Source organism: Xenia sp. Carnegie-2017, unplaced genomic scaffold (assembly GCF_021976095.1).
Source record: "Xenia sp. Carnegie-2017 unplaced genomic scaffold, XeniaSp_v1 HiC_scaffold_24, whole genome shotgun sequence".
NCBI classification, from domain to species: Eukaryota; Metazoa; Cnidaria; class Anthozoa; order Malacalcyonacea; family Xeniidae; genus Xenia; species Xenia sp. Carnegie-2017.
In genome coordinates, this window is record NW_025813487.1 from 15,056,532 (window position 1) to 15,080,934 (window position 24,403).

At 35.2% G+C, this 24,403-nt stretch overlaps 1 protein-coding gene across 3 annotated transcripts; it reads right to left on the reverse strand.

Annotated features, from left to right (window-relative positions):
- Nucleotides 1–263: 263 nt before the first annotated feature.
- On the reverse strand, nt 264–24,017 carry LOC124451331 (otoferlin-like). Of its 3 annotated transcripts, none has more exons than XM_047001945.1 (24): nt 23,826–24,017; nt 22,138–22,193; nt 21,980–22,068; nt 21,807–21,906; nt 20,857–21,170; nt 13,069–13,227; nt 11,649–11,841; nt 11,408–11,470; nt 11,059–11,112; nt 10,476–10,583; nt 10,329–10,379; nt 9,738–9,778; nt 9,334–9,422; nt 9,193–9,239; nt 8,896–8,946; nt 7,649–7,717; nt 7,400–7,443; nt 7,075–7,148; nt 4,989–5,048; nt 4,484–4,513; nt 1,797–1,894; nt 1,076–1,195; nt 832–940; nt 264–440 (listed from the first exon to the last, which is right to left on the reverse strand). In XM_047001945.1, exons 1-24 carry the CDS (start codon nt 23,902–23,904, stop codon nt 370–372), a joined length of 2,169 nt encoding a protein of 722 aa, XP_046857901.1. In that variant the 5' UTR covers nt 23,905–24,017; the 3' UTR covers nt 264–369. The 3 variants fall into 3 exon arrangements, with proteins under 3 accessions (XP_046857901.1, XP_046857903.1, XP_046857902.1); XM_047001947.1 differs by lacking the exon at nt 23,826–24,017 and adding an exon at nt 22,513–22,582; XM_047001946.1 differs by lacking the exon at nt 23,826–24,017 and adding an exon at nt 22,430–22,498.
- Between the last annotated feature and the right edge of the window lie 386 nt (nt 24,018–24,403).

The window sequence follows — 24,403 nt, forward strand, 5'->3', positions numbered from 1 at the left end:
CTTTGTAAGTTAAGTTATTTATGGTAAAGCATGTACTCTCGTATAAAAAGATTTCCTTTCCTAAGAGCATGGCTGAATTCAACATAGTATTCAACAAAACAAAGAGAAGTTCTACGCCCTAAATCTTATCCAATAACCAAAGAAAATAGTTTACCCATAGTCCCATACACTAACTCAATGAGGATCCCTCTTTGAAATTCTCTACTTACAAATCGTTCGCATATCTTGTAGATGATGTTTGCGTTGAACGAACGTCTTCTGTGGTCCTGCCAGGAAATTTTATGTGAAGGCAAGGTTTGGCTTCTTCCCAAGGTATATGATAGTATTGCCTGTTGTTGGTGACAGGTCGAGCTGGAGGCGAAAGGGATTTTACGTATGGATTGTCCTCCGAATCTTTTGTGACTTTTTCATCCGTTCGATCGAGCTGATTCCGTAATTTCCTGAAAATAAATTTGCAGACTGGTGAAATAATTGATAATAAGTGTTTTGTTGCATTTTGTGTACAGAATACTAAGTTCAGTAATTTGTGCAATGGAATATTTTTAGCCATTGTCCTTCAATAATTTGTAGATCTAGTTTTACAAGGATTTAGAAGGCTACCTACAAGTATCCCCTAGCTTCTACATTGTTCACTTCGTCGTACGTATGTTGAAGGAGATTAGTGCTAAGGCTTAAACAGAATTAGAGTTTTACCCTTTGGTATCCCCTAGATTCTACATTGTTACCTTGTCTTCTTTTGACGGGATCAGTAATAAAGGATTTGGAGATCTGTCCTCTACCATCCCTCTCCTCCCACAGGTTCAATGTTGTAATCAGATTTTGGAAACTCACCAATGGTCATTTCAAATTGAATATTTTTATCACCAACTTTTCTATCGATCATTGATGCCTCGTAAAGACAGGCGAACAACTGAAATTGTTCCTCTTTACCTGCTGCCGTCTGAAATATGAAAGTTATAGAATAGGATCCACAGTTGTAAACCAGTGAACTGTTCAACAATTAAATTGTGTTTGCTTAACCTTTGCACTGACTACTAACGACTAATCGCTTGCAACATTTCATACGGGATCTAACCTCAGAAATGGGTGCAGCTGCTTCTACTTCGACTTGTTTGATTCCAGAGTCTGAAGCAGATTCACCCGTCTCTGCCTGTACGGCCATCAGCAAGCGACCACGGTACGATACACCTTCACCCTAGGACAAATGGGATCATTATAATATGCTCCATTGGTAGCGTTGAAAGCAGAATCGGTGATTGGCTACATTGATCGCTAAGAATCAGGAAGTTCAGAAACATAACAAAGTAAGGAGTGTTGCGGAAGTTTATGTACATATCAAATACATAGTAACATTCTACCAGGGAAAAATACATGTATATTAATATGTTTAGAAGAAGAATAGTAATCACAACTATTGAAAAATTTAGACCTCTCCTATTTAGAATACCCCTCTATGTTATAACTATAAGTCTATAATCAATGTCTATAGTCTATGAATAAAACTAACAACAATCATCCATATCCCAAAGCCATCATCAGAGAATATACATATATAATCCTAACACGGTTTTATATGCACATTAGAAACATGTGACTTGGGCTTGATAGCTCAACAGGTAGAGCGGCGGACTAGGATCCCGAAGGTGCGAGTTCAAATCTCGTCCAAGTCACATGTTTTCATGTGCATATAAAACCGTGTTAGGTTTAAATTATGTATAATCATCCATATGTTATAGACGCAAATATTTTCCATGGAAAAACAGTTATTTAATAGAAACACAACAACACGTTCCTACCAGTCCATTGTTGAGATCGTTGTGCTCGTCAAAAAGTGAATAATCTCTTGTCGATCCGTAAAGATTTACCCAACACGGTCCAAAAGTCGGCATGAAACCTTAAAAGTGAGCAGTGTGGATCAGACAAACCTGTACACTACAGGTTACGCACATATACCAATACCTTGTCCACGTATCAACGAAATATTTTTTGTAAAGTTTATTCATTTATTTTCTTCTGAAATTGTTAAGGTAAATGGTTTGAACCCGGGAGTATCGTTACATGTTTGTAAATGTAGATCGTTCAGGTTGGTATAGTCCTGAGAAGGACTGTTTTTGCTGTTGTTGACTGACGCTTCGACAACCTGAGCGGTAGTAATCTTCAGAGTCATTTACGTTAAATGTACTCAAACATATTACGCTACGGTAAGTCAAACTTTTCTTGAGACACGTTTTAGGAGTAGTAACTATTTCAAAGAAATCTTCTCGTTTCTGCTTCTGCGGAAAATGAATTGCCCTTGAAAATGAATTTTCAAATTAAAGACTTTTCAAGGGCTTTGAGAGTCAAAACGTCTGAAGATGACTACCGCTAAGGTTTACTCTGAAGATGACTACCGCTAAGGTTTACTCAGATGATGACTACCGCTAAGGTTTACTCTGAAGATGACTACCGCTAAGGTTTACTCTGAAGATGACTACCGCTAAGGTTTACTCTGAAGATGACTACCGCTAAGGTTTACTCTGAAGATGACTACCGCTAAGGTTTACTCTGAAGATGACTACCGCTAAGGTTTACTCAGATGATGACTACCGCTAAGGTTTACTCTGAAGATGACTACCGCTAAGGTTTACTCTGAAGATGACTACCGCTAAGGTTTACTCAGATGATGACTACCGCTAAGGTTTACTCAGATGATGACTACCGCTAAGGTTTACTCAGATGATGACTACCGCTAAGGTTTACTCTGAAGATGACTACCGCTAAGGTTTACTCTGAAGATGACTACCGCTAAGGTTTACTCTGAAGAGGACTACCGCTAAGGTTTACTCTGAAGATGACTACCGCTAAGGTTTACTCAGATGATGACTACCGCTAAGGTTGTCGAAACGTCAGTCAACAACAACAAAAACAGTCCTTCTCAGGACTCTACCAACCTGGACGATCTACATTTTTACAAACATGAAATTATTAAGGTTAATTTTTTATAGGATCGACATTTTTATTTCAACAAATAATAATTCAGATGAATTTAAATTCACTTCTATTTTACTTCATTAAACGATTCGACTTTTATCGCTTTTATGTTTAAAATACGAAATACATTTTCAAAGTTGCTTTATGAGAGAAAATCACGGGACTTACTTACGTCAACAATTTATTACTTCTATTTATCGAGGAATTTAAAACGTGATGCACGGGAGGTAACTCAGGGGCGTAACGTGAACAATATTTGAGGGAGGGGTGGGTGTACATTTATATATTTAGTTGTGACCGACTGATTTGTTTTCAAAATGAATTGGCTTTCAAAAGAAATCACTCGGGAACAACTGAATATATGAATGTACACACACCCACCCCTCCCTCAACGTTCTACTTACGCCTCTAGGCTGATTACAGTTTTAAACAATTGTTATATATATATAACAATTTATTTTAATAGACATTATATAGTTAGTTTATTATTTATCGCCTAGTGTAAAGGAATCAATTGTGATGTTTGATTCCAGATTCCGGCTCATGGATTCCGGATTTCAAAAATTGAATTTCACTCTACGCCAGATTTCAGAAAAAATGATTTCGGATCCTACTGCGTACGTGGATACGGATTTCAAAAATTGAATTTCATTCTACGCCAGATTTCAGAAAAATGATTCCGGATCCTACTGCGTACGTGGATTCCGGATTTCAAAAATTGAATTTCACTCTACGCCAGATTTAAGAAAAAATTATTCCGATCCTACTGCGTACGTGGATTCCGTATTCCACACTCGTGGATTCCGGATTTCAAAAGCTTCAATTTTACTGGATTCCTTTACACAAGGCGACATTTAGTTACGATTAAATTTTTTGTTAATATTTACCATTGTCGTAGCTATAAGTGAAAACTGCTCATATAACCAACAATGTATCCCAGAGTGCATCGGTCGCCAACGAAAACAACATTGAAATATGAATGATAACAAAATAAGCTGATGTTCGTTCACGACTGATCGAAGTCGATCGGAGGTGCGTATGAAAGTCGAAAATCAAACGTACAACCGTGGATTTAGTTATTTTTTCACATCACACGAAAGGATGAACATTCAACTGTCCCCACACCTTCAAATCGACCTCGATATTTTAGCCAAGTAAGGCTTCGCCGTACTTCTACATTCCTAGAAAACGTTACATACATAGGCAAGGTTCAAAGAAGAGCTCCAAGGTCGGTCACACATGTATAGCTATAGCGAAAACGTATTTTTTCCACGGAAATGACGATCGACAAATACAAAGATGCTACAATTTAGCAATGGTATCGAAGTTTTCACAAATCCTTAGATAGATCATTTGGTTGCAATTTTTTTCGAAAATGTCGCATTTTTTATTGATGAGCAAAAACACAAATTTTTGATCAATGCTGTTTCACATCAAAATTCATCAATGTGTGACGTACGATGTCGGAGTTCTACGTTGAACCAATAAGAATTGTAACAATTATGATAATTACCAACATCAGCTGACGATGATTGTCGATCAGCTATACAAAAGTAGTACATGTGATGTGCACGTGACGTTAAAGTTGCCAGAAAGGAAATGGAAATAGAAACGAGAAAAAAGAAAATACGATAAATCATAACATACATGACTCAGAAAGAAAACAAAAGTTCTACATCGCACAAGAATACTTCTTTAAGGAAATTGAAAATCTTTGTTTAAATTTTGAAGAATGAGGAAAAATATTTTTTTCATGAAAGGACAACTTTCGTTGATGCTTTTTTAAAATAGTTTTTTGAAATCGTTGAAATGGACTATTTTAGCTCAGATATGTTGGTTTGAAAGCCTGCTCGCTAAGATATCTTAAAGATTCTTTCAAAAAAAATTTATGAAATTTATCCATTCGAATGACATAAGCTAAAGGAATCGTAAACATTCAAAGTCAAAAACAAAAATTACATCAGATATACACTAAATACAAGTGCAAATTAAGTGCAAGGTGCGATTTAATTACAAACCCTTTCGTTTTTTCTTTGATTTTCCTGTTGGTACAGGACGATAAAGATCACTGTTCCATCCTGCTCAAGAGATATTCCCACATAATAAACTAACTCTTTCTCCTTGAAATATCACCTCAGAGAATTTGTATGATACAATGACATAAATAATGAAGATACATGCAAACACTGAACATGTTCAACTTTTATAATGATGAACATGAACACTTTGTATAAAAATGAACAAAAACACATTGTATAATGATGAACATGTTCAGCTTGTAAAATGATGAACATGTTAAGCTTGTAGAAAGATGAACATGAACACATTGTATAATGATGAACATGTTCAGCTTGTAGAAAGATGAACATGAACACAATGTATAATGACGAACATGTTCAGCTTGTATAATGATGAACATGAACACATTGTATAATGATGCACATGTTCAGCTTGTATAATGATGAACATGAACACATTGTATAATGATGCACATGTTCAGCTTGTATAATGATGAACATGAACGCATTGTATAATGATGAACATGTTCAGCTTGTATAATGATGAACATGAACACATTGTATAATGATGCACATGTTCAGCTTGTATAATGATGAACATGAACACATTGTATAATGATGAACATGTTCAGCTTGTATAATGATGAACATGAACACATTGTATAATGATGAACATGTTCAGCTTGTATAATGATGAACATGAACACATTGTATAATGATGAACATGTTCAGCTTTTATAATGATGAACATGAACACATTGTATAATGATGCACATGTTCAGCTTGTATAATGATGAACATGAACACATTGTATAATGATGAACATGTTCAGCTTGTATAATGATGAACATGAACACATTGTAAAATGATGCACATGTTCAGCTTGTATAAAGATGAACATGAACAATTGTATAATGATGAACATGTTCAGCTTGTATAATGATGAACATGAACACATTGTATAATCATGAACACGTTCAGCTTGTATAATGATGAAAATGAACACATTGTATAATGATGCACATGTTCAGATTGTATAATGATGAACATGAACACATTGCATAATGATGAACATCTAGGGTAGGTCAAAATAAGTTATAAAAGCTCACTTTCAATTCAAAAGACTTTTTAAACAAAGCTATTGGTTAGTAAATTGTAGACTAAAATACTCCGTATAAGATTTGCTCTTAAGAATTTTAAGATGGAAATATATTTTCAGTAATGTATTCTGACCAACCCTAGATCTATTACTGCCCCACCCCATCCCCACAACACCCCCCCCCTCTTCCAAATATTACTAACTTTAGTGCCATCATGTCACGTGCAATAGCCCACGTGCCTTCTGTGATTAACATAAATGATCATTAGTAAATTAGTACAAGTGCGTGGTGCAGCAGTTTAGTACAGTGCAATGAAATATACTACATTAGTTGTGCAAGTTAAATAGTAGCAAACACAGTAAAATGAGAACAGAAAATGAAATTCTTAGGTTTTCTATTCAGGAATCAAAGATGTATTTGGGAATATTTGACGCAACCTTTATCAAAAGTTTATATCAACGATATTTGGAAAGATGTGGAAAGACTGGAGAGAGAATTTAAACAAGGGTTATCAGGAAGATATTCCATGGTCAGCAGTTAGTGTAGTGAGCATTTTCATCATAGTTGGTGTATAATGGTCAGCGGTTAGGATAGTGGGTACTTACATCACTTGTTAGTTAAGAATGGTCTATGGTTAGAGTTGGTGCATAATGTTGGAGGTGGTTTATAATGGTTAGAGGTGGTGTATAATGGTTAAAGTTTGTTTATAATGGTTAGAGGTGGTGTATTATGGTTAGCGTTGGTTTATAATGGTTAGAGGTGGTGTATAATGGTAAGCGTTTGTTTATAATGGTTAGCGTTGGTTTATAATATTGAGGTGGTGTATAATGGTTAACTTTGGTTTATAATGGTTAGAGTTGGTGTATAATGGTTATCGGTTACGCTACATGAGGTATAATTTTAAGCTTCCCGCTAAAAATTCCAGTTGACAAACTTATAATGCGGATATCATATAAATCATAAAAACATTTATAACAAAGGCTTACCGTTTGCACCATCATTTGATATGGCGGAGAGATCGATGAAATGTGTCCCAATTACCTCATCCGATACAGAATCACTGTAACAAGAAAAAGACTGGAATCAATCTTAGCAAAGAAGTATAAAAAACCATTAGTGTGTGCCTGCATCCCAACGTCATCGTACGTGACGTCATCGTACATGACATGGTCGTACATTCATGTAGCTATGGGACAATTTATGTAAACATATCTATAATAAAACATGTTTTTTTCCAAAATCCTTTATGAAGACGCTAGTTAATTCTCAAATTAATCTACATGTATTACATACACAATGTGACATTTGTACCTGTCTTTTAGCTGTAATCTGATTCGTCGACAGAGTGGCGGAAACTAACATGCGACAAATAAAAGAAAAACGTGTTAGCACAAACCTGAAGAAGCTTGTCGCGTGAACAAACAGACAGCAGTTCTTATGGGAAATTCATTAACAATTCGTTGTTTTTGCATGAAAATATTTGTGTAATGGTGAACGCATTTCTAACTACGATGAAGGAAGAAGATTTGTAAAATGACTGTTATGAATACGACCACTTACTAGTTCTGCAAACACAACTTGTTCATTCCATGCTGGTTCGTACGTATGCTTTTTTACCGACGTTTTTTGCTAGAAATAAAAGATTTCGGTTATCTGTTTTAGCCAATCTACCTTTCCGACGGTAGACACACGTGTCAAAAATACGAGATGAAATTACAAAATTCGGACAATCATATAGTGGGACATAGTATTGTATATGTAGAATAGTGGCAACAAATAGAAAGAAGATGCTCCATGGGTATTTGTAAATCTTATTTTAGAAATCCAGAACGACAAATTATAAAGACAGAAGGTGTAAGAGAGAATAAAAACCATTTTCCGTCAAATCAAAGGGAAGCTTGTATATGACATGCAATATGCAAATAAAAACTTATAGAAAATAAACAAAAACACTTCTAGCGTTGTCACCGATATTACGAGTGTATACCGGTGTATGCCTCCTCATACAATATAACTCTCTCATCATGAACGAAACCATCCGTGCGCTTCGTGGAGAAAAGGAATTATCTACTTTTTTATAATAGTTTTTACGAAGATAACATTTAATAAGCGAAGATAACGTTTAATACGCTAAATTGAACCCTTATGTCGTAAAATTGTAAGTCATTTTAGATAGTAAATTTCTTTTTACCTTACAATATTTTCATGATTAAATCTAGAAAGTAACTTCCCTTCTCGAGTAATTTTTCGATTTAAAAGTACACTTTTCAGATTCAAAGGACTTTTTTGATCTCATAGAGACAGCCCTCCAATTTATTACGTACATGCATGTAGTATGCATTTCATTGTAAGAAACCACTCTACCAAAGAATATCCAGATCCGATTTTAGCTGCATCTAAGTCGAGCCGTAAAGGCCCATAACAATCCTTACAAATAAAAAACTCGTTTGCGGGACAACATGCCAGTATTCAAGCTTTCCTTTGATCGTTATGCTTTTTTCTAACACAAAGTATTTCTGCCTTCATAAATCATCGTTCTGAATAACTAGAATCAAATTTACAAACACCCCAAAGCCCAAAAGCATCTCCTTACTATTTTATTGCAATTATTCTACATAAACAATACTATGTCCGACCATTTGTTTGTCCGAATTTCGTAATTTGATCTCGTAATTTGGACACGTGTGTCCACCGTCGGAAAGGTGGATTTTTAGAGAGAAGATAATCAACTGTTATTCGAAGAAGATCGAAAAATTGCCAAGTGAATCGTAATTTGAAAGTTTTTAAACTACAAACATGCAACATACTTTATGTCCAGCAAAAGAAACCTCGACGTATGGATCTACCAAATCTCGAACCTGTAGGAAAAAGAAAACCATTACGTTAATTAAAAGTCATAAAAAGACTCAACTTTTCTCCTATTTATTTCGATAAGATTTGTTGGATTGTATGATGGCGACATCTTTCACGAGTTGTGTCTCTTCAAGGGAATTGATTTCTTTCCCTCATAACCAACTGAGCAAACTTTACCAGTAGTGCGATCGTCTAATTTCAAAAAGACGTCAAGGTAAAATGAAAAATTAAAAAAATATGAGCATATTCACCTCGCCCGTAAATGCTTTCTTCACGTTTGCCATCAATCCAGAGTTCACTGTGTTTTGACAAAAAAAGAAACTCGTTTCAACCAAATGTTACTGAATTGTAGCAGCGATTGTATGAAAAGGAAAAAAAAGTTATTTCAATACTTTTTGGTAATCCTTCAGCTCTATAAATCTTGACGATTATTTGGGCCTTTGGTCTTTCAGCAGGAACGCCTTCCGGTAATAACAGATTTCTGAAAATGTTGTATCAATGTCAGTGCTATGACCTTTATCTATTAAAAAATTACATAACTGCCATACTATAGCTAGTCCAAAGTTTTAGCTCGTCTGGTAAATAGCCTGGTCTTCACAAATACAATAATTTTATCAGTGTTGCATAGATGGGATGAGAATTAGTTCGTTCATAAATACAAGAAAAACTACTCTTCGCTTAATAATATTAACATGCGTAGTAAAGGTTATTCAAAAATACAGTACAGTTAGAAATAAGAGCTTAACACTTCACTAATTGACAAAATGTTATATATTTTACGTAAATGAAAACTCACCCTTCTATATCTTCATCGTTGTCTTTGATGGCGGGTGCTTCCTATAGGATGAAGTAAATATCACATAAACCACAAAGAAAAACCTGTTCCTTGCATTAGGACCTGAAGATCAAACACAATGAGGCAAGTCAACCCAACGCACAGCCATGCAGTAACGCTCAAACAGTGAAAGTTTTGATCAACTTGTGAGGGCATTTATTTCAACGGTAAAATGCGGTGGCGTCGCCAGCTCGATAAGTGGAGGGCAGTGGCGTAACTAGAACGTTAATTGGGGGGGTGCATATTCATATATTCCGCTGTGCCCTACTGATTTCTTTTGAAAGTAATTTGAATTTCAAAAGAAATCAGTAGAGCACAACTGAATATATGAATATACACCCCCCCACACACACAATTAACGTTCTAGTTACGCCTCTTGTGGAGGGAACAAGATTCATACATTCAGGTTTTAATCCCTAAGAAAAAATTGATTTCAAAAGAAGTTAATACGGAAAAACGCAGATATACGAATAAAATCCCCCTCACTTATCAAGCTGGCGACGTCACTACTAGAATGTCCACTCATCAAAATCGTGACGTAAGCATGTGTACCTTTATAGGATCTCCTTTACCGAGGACAGTTATATCCACTTTCAAATACCCCTGTGAAAAAATTCATAAGTACGAGCCGATGAACATTCCAGTTTGTTTGTCAGCGGAGTTTCGGGGACTATATGATGTCAGTTGAAATAATATTACCTTCACGCCAGCGCCTGATGCTCCAAGCGTTTCTTCTGGATCCGTAAGAACAGCCCAACGACGACAAAATCTGTGGTCGACCTGGGCATAAACTGTGCCCACATCCAACTAAGTAAAAAACACGAAAAATGATTACAAAGTAGACGGAATTCTTCAGCACAATGGCAAAGTATATACAAATTCGGCTCACGTTTGCTTTCATTAGTAACCTCCCAATTCACACAAATGCATAGCTTACATGAATGGCAACTTCCGTTCCTCTTTATACTTACATCAAAAAGAACGATAGCAACAAGACATGTGGTTGATATGAAAACGTAAATTGTATGGCAATAAATATGAAGTTCAATGTAAGCCGACTTAGTCTACTGCGCGCAGATAAGTTTTCACCCACAGAGTAAAGATATTGAGCATAGAATTTCACACAAACTTTTCCAAATGACAGACATAAAAACATTACGTTCATCGAAAACGAAGACATAACATCACAGACCGGCACAAGAGTCGGCAAGCTCAGGTGATGGCTTTAAAATAGTGTACATTAATTGCACATGGTGCTCAAAAAGGGACTCAAAAAACCTGCCTTAAAAGATCCAATCAGAGCTCCCTGGGATACCAAATTTCTTCCGGTAAAAACCTATGTAAAGAAAATAGTCGCGCGTGTAAGAATTAGATAAGATTCACAACCAGGAGTTTCGCGTGATGTTTTATGAAGTTACTTGTGCGCTAAAAGATCATTCTTATACTCAGAGTAAAGTCGGTTACAGCAGTAAGTTCACAAAGATGCAATTTGACCTCGTTAGAATGAAGCTAGTACTAGTAGATATGTGTAACGGATGCAGTGCAGACTCACCAATGACCTAATGTCATGTTATATTACTGTGAGCAGGGGGGTTCTACCTGAAGACTACTGCGAGCAGGAGGGTTTGTACCTGAAGATTAATGATTTTGTCGAAGAGAACAGATGAAGGCATCTTGAAGTCGAACACGAAGAACTGTTCAAAGGAAGAATAAAACAAAACATATCAAGTTATGTAAGACATGAAGAATACTTCAACAACGCAACAATTGACTGCGCCATTCAATTAATTTAAGGAGTTTGTTTATCATAATCCACCAATCAGTACACAAAAACCATTTTTCAGAACTCGCAACACCATAAAGAACATATACCTCATCCCAATAAGGACAATTTGTCTGCTCCTTCACAGCAGTATGTTTCTTTTGATTACCAACAGTCACAGTACACACTGGATCAAGTTGAGTACCAGCCAACTGACGACATTCCAACACACGAACTTGAACCTGATAATCCAGTTCCTTCACCGACTCTTTTTTTCGTTCTCTGACACGAGGATGACTATGACTGTAGAAAACAAAGTATATAACACGAGGATGACTATGACTGTAGAAAACAAAGTATATAACACGAGGATGACTATGACTGTAAAAACAAAGTATATAACACGAGGATGACTATGACAGTAGAAAACAAAGTATATAACACGAGGATGACTATGACTGTAGAAAACAAAGTATATAACACGAGGATGACTATGACTGTAGAAAACAAAGTATATAACACGAGGATGACTATGACTGTAGAAAACAAAGTTTATAACACGAGGATGACTATGACTGTAGAAAACAAAGTATATAACACGAGGATGACTATGACTGTAAAAACAAAGTTTATAACACGAGGATGACTATGACTGTAGAAAACAAAGTATATAACACGAGGATGACTATGACTGTAAAAAACAAAGTATATAACACGAGGATGACTATGACTGTAGAAAACAAAGTATATAATTTGAGCCATGGAGTATCGCTACATGTTTGGTAGATGTTGGTCATTGAACTAAAATAAATGGAGCACTACCTGAAGCAAATAATTGGAGTCAAATCTTAAATCCAGACACGCGAGATTACACCCAGACACGCGTGTGTAGTGTTTCTCGAGATTCTCTCGCGGAGTGAAAATTGATTGACTACACACGCGTGTCTGGGTGTAAAATTTGGTTTCAAAAAATTATTGGGGTTTTCTATTACAGGTGACGTTCCATGTATTTTAGTTCAATGATGTTGATCGTCAGGGTTAGCGAAGTCCTGGGAAGGACTGTTGGTGTCAGAGTCAAGATCACTAACCCTGAAGAAAGTCAGCAATACCAACACCAAAGGTCCTTCTCGAGACCACCCCGTCCTGGACGATCTACATCTACAAACATGTAACCCGATAAAACATTAAGTAATTCATTTTTATTGGCAGTAAAATGAACTCTAGTCGAAGATCTTACTGTCTTGTATGAAAATTTTAAATATTTCGCGTCACATGACTAAAAATTCATGACATTTATTGGTCACTTTGTCATGTTGAATAACAACAACAAATGTTGTTGTAAAATAATATTTTCATTCAATTGCTGCCACAAGCTGTCAAAAATCACTCGAGCTCATGAAGGCGAGCGCAGCCCTGCCCTCTCCTCCCTCCCTCCCTCAAAAGCCCCCTCCAAGCAGTATCATTGATCTTCGTTTTCACTTCATCTACTAAACAAATAGTAGAAGAGCTCGCAGAACAGCAGACACCTACCCTTTGAGTTCACTGACGTTGAAAGATTCCCTCGCGCCATTACTTTCTTGTCGCCACATTTTATCAAAAGGTGCAACGATAGAATTTTCGGGATTGACAGCAGCATTGGAACTTGTACTATTCATGTTGGGTAAGGATTCCTTCCTACTATAAAGCAAACTGTGAGAAAAAAGACAAATGTGAATAAACATTATAGAAAGATATCAACAGCGGCCTTCAGGTGACCTCGTCAATACGGTAATATGGCTACACTTTTATTACGGTCAACAGAGAAAGCGAACTACTTTACTAATGGTTGTACCGAGAATATATTATAACTTGTACGTATACCCAGTACCTTGCTCTATATGTAAAAGTAAGCTATAACTTGTACGTATACCCAGTACCTTGCTCTATATGTAAAAATAAGCTATAACTTGTACGTATACCCAGTACCTTGCTCTATATGTAAAATAAGCTATAACTTGTACGTATACCCAGTACCTTGCTCTTTATGTAAAAATAAGCTATAACTTGTACGTATACCCAGTACCTTGCTCTATATGTAAAATAAGCTATAACTTGTACGCATACCCAGTACCTTGCTCTTTATGTAAAATAAGCTATAACTTGTAATGCATACCCAGTACCTTGCTCTATATGTAAAAGTAAGCTATAACTTGTACGTATACCCAGTACCTTGCTCTATATGTAAAGTAAGCTATAACTTGTACGTATACCTAGTACCTTGCTCTATATGTAAAATAAGCTATAACTTGTATGTATACCCAGTACCTTGCTCTATATGTAAAAGTAAGCTATAACTTGTACGTATACCTAGTACCTTGCTCTATATGCAAAAGTAAGCTATAACTTGTAATGTATACCTAGTACCTTGCTCTATATGTAAAAGTAAGCTATGACCTGTACGTATACCTAGTACCTTGCTCTATATGTAAAAGTAAGCTATAACTTGTAATGTATACCCAGTACCTTGCTCTATATGTAAAAATAAGCTATAACTTGTATCGTATACCTAGTACCTTGCTCTATATGTAAAATAAGCTATAACTTGTAATCATACCTAGTACCTTGCTCTAAATGTAAAAGTAAGCTGTAACTTGTACGTATACCTAGTACCTTGCTCTATATGTAAAAGTAAGCTGTAACTTGTACGTATACCCAGTACCTTGCTCTAAATGTAAAATAAGCTATAACTTGTACTGCATACCCAGTACCTTGCTCTATATGTAAAATAAGCTATAACTTGTATGTATACCCAGTACCTTGCTCTATATGTAAAAATAAGCTATAACTTGTACGTATACCTAGTATCCTTGCTCTATATGTAAAAATAAGCTATAACTTGTAATGTATACCTAGTACCTTGCTCTAAATGTAAAAGTAAGCTGTAACTTGTATGCATACCTAGTACCTTGCTCTATATGTAAAAGTAAGCTGTAACTTGTACTGCATATTCAGTACCTCGCTCTAAATGTAAAAATAAGCTATAACTTGTACGCATACCTAGTACCTTGCTCTATATGTAAAAGTAAGCTATAACTTGTCGTATACCTAGTACCTTGCTCTATATGTGTAAGCTATAACTTGTACGCATACCTAGCACCTTGCTCTACATGCAAAAGTAAGCTATAACTTGTACGTATACCTAGTACCTTGTTCTATATGTAAAAGTAAGCTATGACCTGTATGTATACCCAGTACCTTGTTCTATATGTAAAAGTAAGCTATAACTTGTACGTATACCCAGTAACTTTGCTCTTATGTAAAATAAGCTATAACTTGTAATGCATACCCAGTACCTTGCTCTATATGTAAAAATAAGCTATAACTTGTATGCATATACCCAGTACCTTGCTCTATATGTAAAATAAGCTATAACTTGTAATGCATACCCAGTACCTTGCTCTTTATGTAAAATAAGCTATAACTTGTACGTATACTCAGTAACTTTGCTCTACATGTAAAAATAAGCTATAACTTGTAATGTATACCCAGTAACCTTGCTCTATATGTAAAAATAAGCTATAACTTGTAATGTATACCCAGTACCTTGCTCTATATGTAAAAATAAGCTATAACTTGTACGTATACCTAGTAATTGCTCTTTATAAAAAATAAGCTATAACTTGTAATGTATACCTAGTACCTTGTTCTATATGTAAAACAAGCTATAAATTGTAATGCATACCCAGTACCTTGCTCTATATGTAAAAGTAAGCTATAACTTGTAATGTATACCCAGTACCTTGCTCTATATGTAAAACAAGCTATAACTTGTAATGCATAATCAGTACCTTGCTCTATATGTAAAAGTAAGCTATAAATTGTACGTATACCCAGTACCTTGCTCTATATGTAAAATAAGCTATAACTTGTAATGCGTATACCCAGTACCTTGCTCTTTATGTAAAAGTAAGCTATAACTTGTAGGTATACCCAGTACCTTGCTCTATATGTAAAAGTAAGCTATAACTTGTACGTATACCCAGTACCTTGCTCTATATGTAAAAGTAAGCTATAACTTGTACGTATACCCAGTACCTTGCTCTATATGTAAAAATAAGCTATAACTTGTACGTATACCCAGTACCTTGCTCTTTATGTAAAAATAAGCTATAACTTGTAATGCATACCCAGTACCTTGCTCTATATGTAAAAACAAGCTATAACTTGTAATGTATACCTAGTACCTTGCTCTAAATGTAAAAGTAAGCTATAACTTGTAATGTATACCTAGTACCTTGCTCTATATGTAAAAGCTATAACTTGTACGTATACCCAGTACCTTGCTCTATATGTAAAATAAGCTATAACTTGTACGTATACCCAGTACCTTGCTCTAAATGTAAAAGTAAGCTATAACTTGTAATGTATACCTAGTACCTTGCTCTTATGTAAAAGTAAGCTATAACTTGTACGTATACCTAGTACCTTGCTCTATATGTAAAAGTAAGCTGTAACTTGTACGCATACCTAGTACCTTGCTCTATATGTAAAAGTAAGCTATGACTTGTAATGTATACCTAGTACCTTGCTCTATATGTAAAAGTAAGCTATAACTTGTAATGTATACCCAGTACCTTGCTCTATATGTAAAATAAGCTATAACTTGTAATGTATACCCAGTACCTTGCTCTATATGTAAAAATAAGCTATAACTTGTAATGTATACCCAGTACCTTGCTCTATATGTAAAAGTAAGCTATAACTTGTATCGTATACCCAGTACCTTGCTCTATATGTAAAAGTAAGCTATAACTTGTAATGTATACCCAGCACCTTGCTCTATATGTAAAATAAGCTATAACTTGTACGTATACCTAGTACCTTGCTCTATATGTAAAAATAAGCTATAACTTGTACGTATACCTAGTACCTTGCTCTAAATGTAAAAGTAAGCTGTAACTTGTACGTATACCTAGTACCTTGCTCTATATGTAAAAGTAAGCTGTAACTTGTATGCATACCCAGTACCTTGCTCTAAATGTAAAATAAGCTATAACTTGTAATGTATACCCAGTACCTTGCTCTATATGTAAAAATAAGCTATAACTTGTACGTATACCCAGTACCTTGCTCTATATGTAAAAATAAGCTATAACTTGTACGTATACCTAGTACCTTGCTCTATATGTAAAAATAAGCTATAACTTGTACGTATACCTAGTACCTTGCTCTAAATGTAAAAGTAAGCTGTAACTTGTACGTATACCTAGTACCTTGCTCTATATGTAAAAGTAAGCTGTAACTTGTAATGCATACCCAGTACCTTGCTCTAAATGTAAAATAAGCTATAACTTGTACGTATACCTAGTACCTTGCTCTATATGTAAAAGTAAGCTATAACTTGTAATGTATACCTAGTACCTTGCTCTATATGTAAAAGTAAGCTATAACTTGTGTATACCCAGTACCTTGCTCTATATGTAAAAGTAAGCTATAACCTGTAATGTATACCCAGTACCTTGCTCTATATGTAAAAGTAAGCTATAACTTGTACGTATACCCAGTACCTTGCTCTATATGTAAAATAAGCTATAACTTGTACGTATACCCAGTACCTTGCTCTATATGTAAAATAAGCTATAACTTGTACGTATACCCAGTACCTTGCTCTATATGTAAAAATAAGCTATAACTTGTACGTATACCCAGTACCTTGCTCTTTATGTAAAATAAGCTATAACTTGTAATGTATACCAGTACCTTGCTCTACATGTAAAAATAAGCTATAACTTGTACGTATACCCAGTACCTTGCTCTTTATGTAAAATAAGCTATAACTTGTATGCATACCCAGTACCTTGCTCTATATGTAAAATAAGCTATAACTTGTACGTATACCTAGTACCTTGCTCTTTATAAAAATAAGCTATAACTTGTACGTATACCTAGTACCTTGTTCTATATGTAAAAATAAGCTATAAATTGTACGTATACCCAGTACCTTGCTCTATATGTAAAAGTAAGCTATAACTTGTACGTATACCTAGTACCTTGCTCTATATGTAAAAGTAAGCTATAACTTGTACGTATACCCAGTACCTTGCTCTATATGTAAAATAAGCTATAACTTGTACGTATACCCAGTACCTTGCTCTATATGTAAAATAAGCTATAACTTGTACGTATACCCAGTACCTTGCTCTATATGTAAAAGTAAGCTATAACTTGTACGTATACCCAGTACCTTGCTCTATATGTAAAAGTAAGCTATAACTTGTACATACCCAGTACCTTGCTCTATATGTAAAATAAGCTATAACTTGTAATGCATACCTAGTACCTTGCTCTATATGTAAAATAAGCTATAACTTGTACGTATACCTAGTACCTTGCTCTAAATGTAAAAGTAAGCTGTAACTTGTACGTATACCTAGTACCTTGCTCTATATGTAAAAGTAAGCTATAACTTGTACGTATACCCAGTACCTTGCTCTAAATGTAAAATAAGCTATAACTTGTACGTATACCCAGTACCTTGCTCTATATGTAAAATAAGCTATAACTTGTAATGTATACCCAGTACCTTGCTCTATATGTAAAATAAGCTATAACTTGTACGTATACCTAGTACCTTGCTCTATATGTAAAAATAAGCTATAACTTGTACGTATACCTAGTACCTTGCTCTAAATGTAAAAGTAAGCTGTAACTTGTAATGCATACCTAGTACCTTGCTCTATATGTAAAAGTAAGCTGTAACTTGTACGTATACCCAGTACCTTGCTCTAAATGTAAAAATAAGCTATAACTTGTACGTATACCTAGTACCTTGCTCTATATGTAAAAGTAAGCTATAACTTGTAATGCATACCTAGTACCTTGCTCTATATGTAAAAGTAAGCTATAACTTGTACGTATACCTAGTACCTTGCTCTACATGTAAAAGTAAGCTGTAACTTGTATGTATACCTAGTACCTTGCTCTATATGTAAAAGTAAGCTATAACTTGTACGTATACCTAGTACCTTGCTCTATATGTAAAAGTAAGCTATAACTTGTACGTATACCTAGTACCTTGCTCTACATGTAAAAGTAAGCTATAACTTGTACGTATACCTAGTACCTTGCTCTATATGTAAAAGTAAGCTATAACTTGTACGTATACCTAGTACCTTGCTCTATATGTAAAAGTAAGCTATGACCTGTACGTATACCCAGTACCTTGCTCTATATGTAAAAGTAAGCTATAACTTGTATTATACCAGTACCTTGCTCTTTATGTAAAATAAGCTATAACTTGTACGTATACCCAGTACCTTGCTCTATATGTAAAATAAGCTATAACTTGTACGTATACCCAGTACCTTGCTCTATATGTAAAAATAAGCTATAACTTGTACGTATACCCAGTACCTTGCTCTTTATGTAAAAATAAGCTATAACTTGTACGTATACTCAGTACCTTGCTCTACATGTAAAAATAAGCTATAACTTGTACGTATACCCAGTACCTTGCTCTTTATGTAAAATAAGCTATAACTTGTACGTATACCCAGTACCTTGCTCTATATGTAAAAATAAGCTATAACTTGTACGTATACCTAGTACCTTGCTCTTTATAAAAATAAGCTATAACTTGTACGTATACCTAGTACCTTGTTCTATATGTAAAAACAAGCTATAAATTGTACGTATACCCAGTACCTTGCTCTATATGTAAAAGTAAGCTATAACTTGTACATACCTAGTACCTTGCTCTATATGTAAAAGTAAGCTATAACTTGTAATTATACCCAGTACCTTGCTCTATATGTAAAAATAAGCTATAACTTGTACTGCATAATTAGCACCTGTCCCTATATGTAAAAATAAGCTATAACTTGTACATACCCAGTACCTTGCTCTATATGCAAAAGTAAGCTATAACTTGTACGCATACCAGTACCTTGCTCTATATGTAAAAGTAAGCTATAACTTGTACGTATACCCAGTACCTTGCTCTATATGTAAAATAAGCTATAACTTGTACGTATACCTAGTACCTTGCTCTATATGTAAAATAAGCTATAACTTGTACGTATACCTAGTACCTTGCTCTAAATGTAAAAGTAAGCTGTAACTTGTACGTATACCTAGTACCTTGCTCTATATGTAAAGCTAAACTGTAATTGTATACCCAGTACCTTGCTCTAAATGTAAAATAAGCTATAACTTGTACGTATACCCAGTACCTTGCTCTATATGTAAAATAAGCTATAACTTGTAATACACCCAGTACCTTCTATATGTAAAATAAGCTATAACTTGTACATATACCTAGTACCTTGCTCTATATGTAAAAATAAGCTATAACTTGTACGTATACCTAGTACCTTGCTCTAAATGTAAAAGTAAGCTGTAACTTGTACGTATACCTAGTACCTTGCTCTATATGTAAAAGTAAGCTGTAACTTGTACGTATACCCAGTACCTTGCTCTAAATGTAAAAATAAGCTATAACTTGTACGTATACCTAGTACCTTGCTCTATATGTAAAAGTAAGCTATAACTTGTACGTATACCTAGTACCTTGCTCTATATGTAAAAGTAAGCTATAACTTGTACGTATACCTAGTACCTTGCTCTACATGCAAAAGTAAGCTGTAACTTGTACGTATACCTAGTACCTTGCTCTATATGTAAAAGTAAGCTATGACCTGTACGTATACCCAGTACCTTGCTCTATATGTAAAAGTAAGCTATAACTTGTACGTATACCTAGTACCTTGCTCTATATGTAAAAGTAAGCTATAACTTGTACGTATACCTAGTACCTTGCTCTACATGCAAAAGTAAGCTATAACTTGTACGTATACCTAGTACCTTGCTCTATATGTAAAAGTAAGCTATAACTTGTACGTATACCTAGTACCTTGCTCTATATGCAAAAGTAAGCTATAACTTGTATTGATTTTATTGTTAATTTTGTTAGTCATTTTAACGCCCGCCTGTGGAAATCATCGCCATTTGACAAGGTTAGCGTGTTTAAGTACGTTTTTATATCTAATTATCTTTCCATTCAAGGACCAGACTTAAAGTTACTGCTTTCAATTGACAGTTTATACGGTCGATCCAAATAGTAGCTAAACGCGAAAACAGATGAAAAAGCAATATAACAAGAGAAAACTATTACTGATAAAATTGCTAATTGTTCTTCACTAAACTTTCCAATAAAACTTTAAAAACTTCACGCTTGACATTTCTATCTCACACCGTCAATAAATCCACCACGTGATCATGACCAGTTGGTGTCAGTATCAACAGGATACTGCAGTACAATAAAGTACATTATTACTTTACCCTAACTCGATTTCTTGTGTTGCAGCATCATTAGTGAAAAGCATTGGGATGTTCGGCATGCTACCAATGGGTCGTCCAGCAGGACGATTTGACTCCTGCAGCAACAAATGCGATCGTCTACGTTCCGCTTCTGTCATGGCGCGAAAACTTGTTTCCCATGAGCCATTGTCACCGATGTTCACAAGAGGTTGATAAGGCTGTTCTATTGGTTCGCCGGAAATAGGCACGGGTCCGGGGAGGATGTCGCTTTGCCATCCTGCATCAATAGCATCACCGTCGGGTGGATCATAGAGGAGTTCTACAAAAACTTGGGCCTAAAGCATAAAATGGGCGGATATGAAAATTTAGGTAAAAATAATTTCTCCTTTTTCTGTTCAGATTGTGGCTACCACCATGTTGTTCACAATAAAAGCCCTGTTAACTAGTTAAGCTTTTATTTCATCAAACTTGACCTCCTTATGATTATGGTGCGAACTAAATTATTTGTTGATGTTGATCGTCCTGGTCAATTTAGTCTTAAAGATAAAGATGACTACTGCTAAGAATGTCAAATGTCAATCAACACTGACCTTGATGAACAACATCTACAAATATAGACATATAAGGCTGAGAGGCAGGGAGGTGTGTTGCCCCCCCCTCCCCTCCCCTCCTAATGTTGGACGGACAAGGCTAGTCGGGCATTATTTGATGTTTATCAACATTGTTCAACATTATTTGGTATTATGGTATTATTGACAGTCGAACATTGTTTGCTGGAAAATTAGGTAAATCAAGTAATTTAAGACTGAAAATGTCCTGACCCCTCCCACACAAAAAAATGTTGACCCATATGCCCGTGTCCACAAATGTGAGGCGATACTCCCAAGTTCAAAGAGATCACTTTAGAATATTTCTACTTTTATGTTTATTTCGATGGAACATTTCATTTTTGGTCAACATCATTCATTCACCTTAAGGACCGTGTTGTTTGAATCAACTAAGCTCTCTTGAATTTCCAAGTGTCCATCCTGAATGAGCTTCTGTAAGACCATGCGAAATACCCCAACCAACCTTCAAAGTAGGAAATCAAAAAATCACAAGTCTGTGGCACAATGCTTAAGAAATGTACTCACTTCATTCTCACCTATTGTTGAATATTTTGTTGAAGTTATAAACCTCAACCTCAATGAACTCGCTTGGGTCCAATGGACTGACCAAAGGCCACTCATATTCCTGAACAGAACATATTATCATCATCAATAAGTATTTCCACAAATGTCATCTTTACAATTCATACAACACCTCATCCCATTCAGCCTCTGAACAATTTTCATAGATGCTTGACTGATATGTCACTCCTGTCAATTGCAAGCTCTCAGTTAGTTTTCCCATTGGTTAGAAATTATGTTATTCACTTCATCAAGAATTCAATGATAGCAGAGAAGCTGTTATGGTCGGTCATGTCATGTGTCTTCATCAATAATAATGCACGAGTTCAAACAATCAAAGTAGGCAATTTAAAGCATTAACAATGAAATTAAATTTATGTAGTTTAAGTGTGAACTTTATGCTGTCATTTAAAAACATTTCGTACTTTAGAGGTAATTTTTTGCTCAACAGGCTTGAGAACAACACCCTTTTCTTCATGACATAAGAACCAGAAAAACTCAACACAACCTCAAAATTCTTATCTTCTGCCTGGTTTCAGCTTCAAGTCAAAATGTGTTTCTTGTTCATCTTCGTAATGTATATAATTTACCTCATGTAAATTATCATAATGTCCACCACGCAAGTCGCAAGATTAAGTTTAGGATTAGTTTTAGGATTATATTTGGGATTACAGTACCTTAATACTTGTGTAAAAATTATTGATATTTGGGTTCAAACAGAGCGTACAGTTTTCAGTACAGATATTAAAAAGAAGGCGAACAATCTTATGCCCTTACGCACGTTACTCTGTGAAATTTTAGTAGCATTTATTGCAATTATCATAATAACATTGTTTCGCCAGCCTCAATTTGCTCTTCTATTGTTTTAAATTTTTGGGGGAAATTCAGCCTCAAAGTTCCTAAAATTCTTGAACATCATAATTCAATCTAAAGTAAACGATTTGAACGCGGGAGTATCGTAACATGTTCGTAGATGAAGATCGTCCAGGTTGGTAGAGTCCTGAGAAAGACGGTTGTTGTTGATGTAGACTGACGTTTCGAGTCACTTGACTCTGAAGATGACTACGGCTAAGGTTGTCGTAACGTAAGTCTACATCAATATCAACAGTCCTTCTCAGGACTCTACTAACCTGGACGATCTTCGTCCACAAAAATGTTATGATTCAATCTACAAGCACTCAGCCGATTGACTAAGGACGCACAATAGTTTCTAAACCGAAATTTGTTTTCTCATTTATTTGCTTGAGAAGATCAACTCGAAAACCTACCATGGACTTAAAATCCTTTGTCGCCAAAAGGGTTTCAATAGTACCTTAATCTATGCCAGATATTACTCCATTTTTCTCGACAATCCGTGAAGGCAATTCAGCAAGCAAAGTAGTACACTCTGGTTCAAAGAGTCCGCTCATTAATTCAGTTCGTTAAAATTTCAAAAATTTGCTGTAGAAAATATTTTAAGTACAGACGTTGTTCGCATGAGTGATTTGATGGTCCCCATATCAGCCCCTCTACCCTCATCAAAACTACTATTTCCAGAAAAAGACTTAAGCTTTCAAAGCCTAATGATTCTTAGTGTGTCAACTCTATGTAATGCATGGGGAGATGAAGCGAACTAACATACTCGGCATTTCATCCGGATATAAACGTCAAAATGGAAATATCAATATTCAAACAAATCAAAAATGAAATAAAAAATTCGCAGACTTTGCCAAGTACGAAAAAGGTTAACTAAGCTGATGTAAAAACAAATGTGAAACGGTTATATTCGCGACAAAATATGAACTCAACAAATTATCTTCTTGCGTAAACACGACCACGTACCGCGAAAAGTTATCGTCGCCAAACGGTCGCATTTTCCTCTGAGATTAACACAACTTCGTAAGATAACAGTCAACGACATTTCCAAATGTTATTTTTTTCCAGACATGACTCTAAAGCGACAATTCTTCATGAGAATTTAGACGATTTAGACTCCGCTACGGAATGAGTATAACATAAAACACGCCAATCAGAATACACGAATAACACCTGCCGATTTTTGGCTAAAAACGACGCAAATTTACATACAACATAACTTTAATGATTTTACAGATATATACTTTGTACAAGAACAGGTAAGATACAACTGCATTTGGTTGTGTATTTTTCAATTCAAACGCAAGAATTTTATGAAGGAAAGAAATCCTAGAAACACACAATTGTTTCTTTTTTAAATTGAGACATGCTTTAGGCTGTGCTTTGGGGGTGCTTAGGGTAATAATTTAAATCCCTACATTTCAAACGCGACTGTTTTCTTGAAAAAGAAAAATGTCAAAGAGCATAAGAGATTTTACATAAAGAGGAGTCACAATTTTGAAAATAAAAAATTGTTTTACAAATCTTTAATACCATGGTGAGTG

What these genes read in the sequence shown, in the direction of transcription:
- LOC124451331 (XM_047001945.1), bottom strand. Translation starts at nt 23,904, where the DNA reads ATGTCGTTGACTGTTATCTTACGAAGTTGTGTTAATCTCAGAGGAAAA. An exon ending in CAAACAACACGGTCCTTAAG is followed by an intron (nt 21,171 to 21,806) that starts GTGAATGAATGA and finishes TTTATGCTTTAG; the next exon opens with GCCCAAGTTTTTGTAGAACT. An exon ending in CTCTGATTGGATCTTTTAAG is followed by an intron (nt 10,584 to 11,058) that starts GCAGGTTTTTTG and finishes TTTTTTACTTAG; the next exon opens with TTGGATGTGGGCACAGTTTA.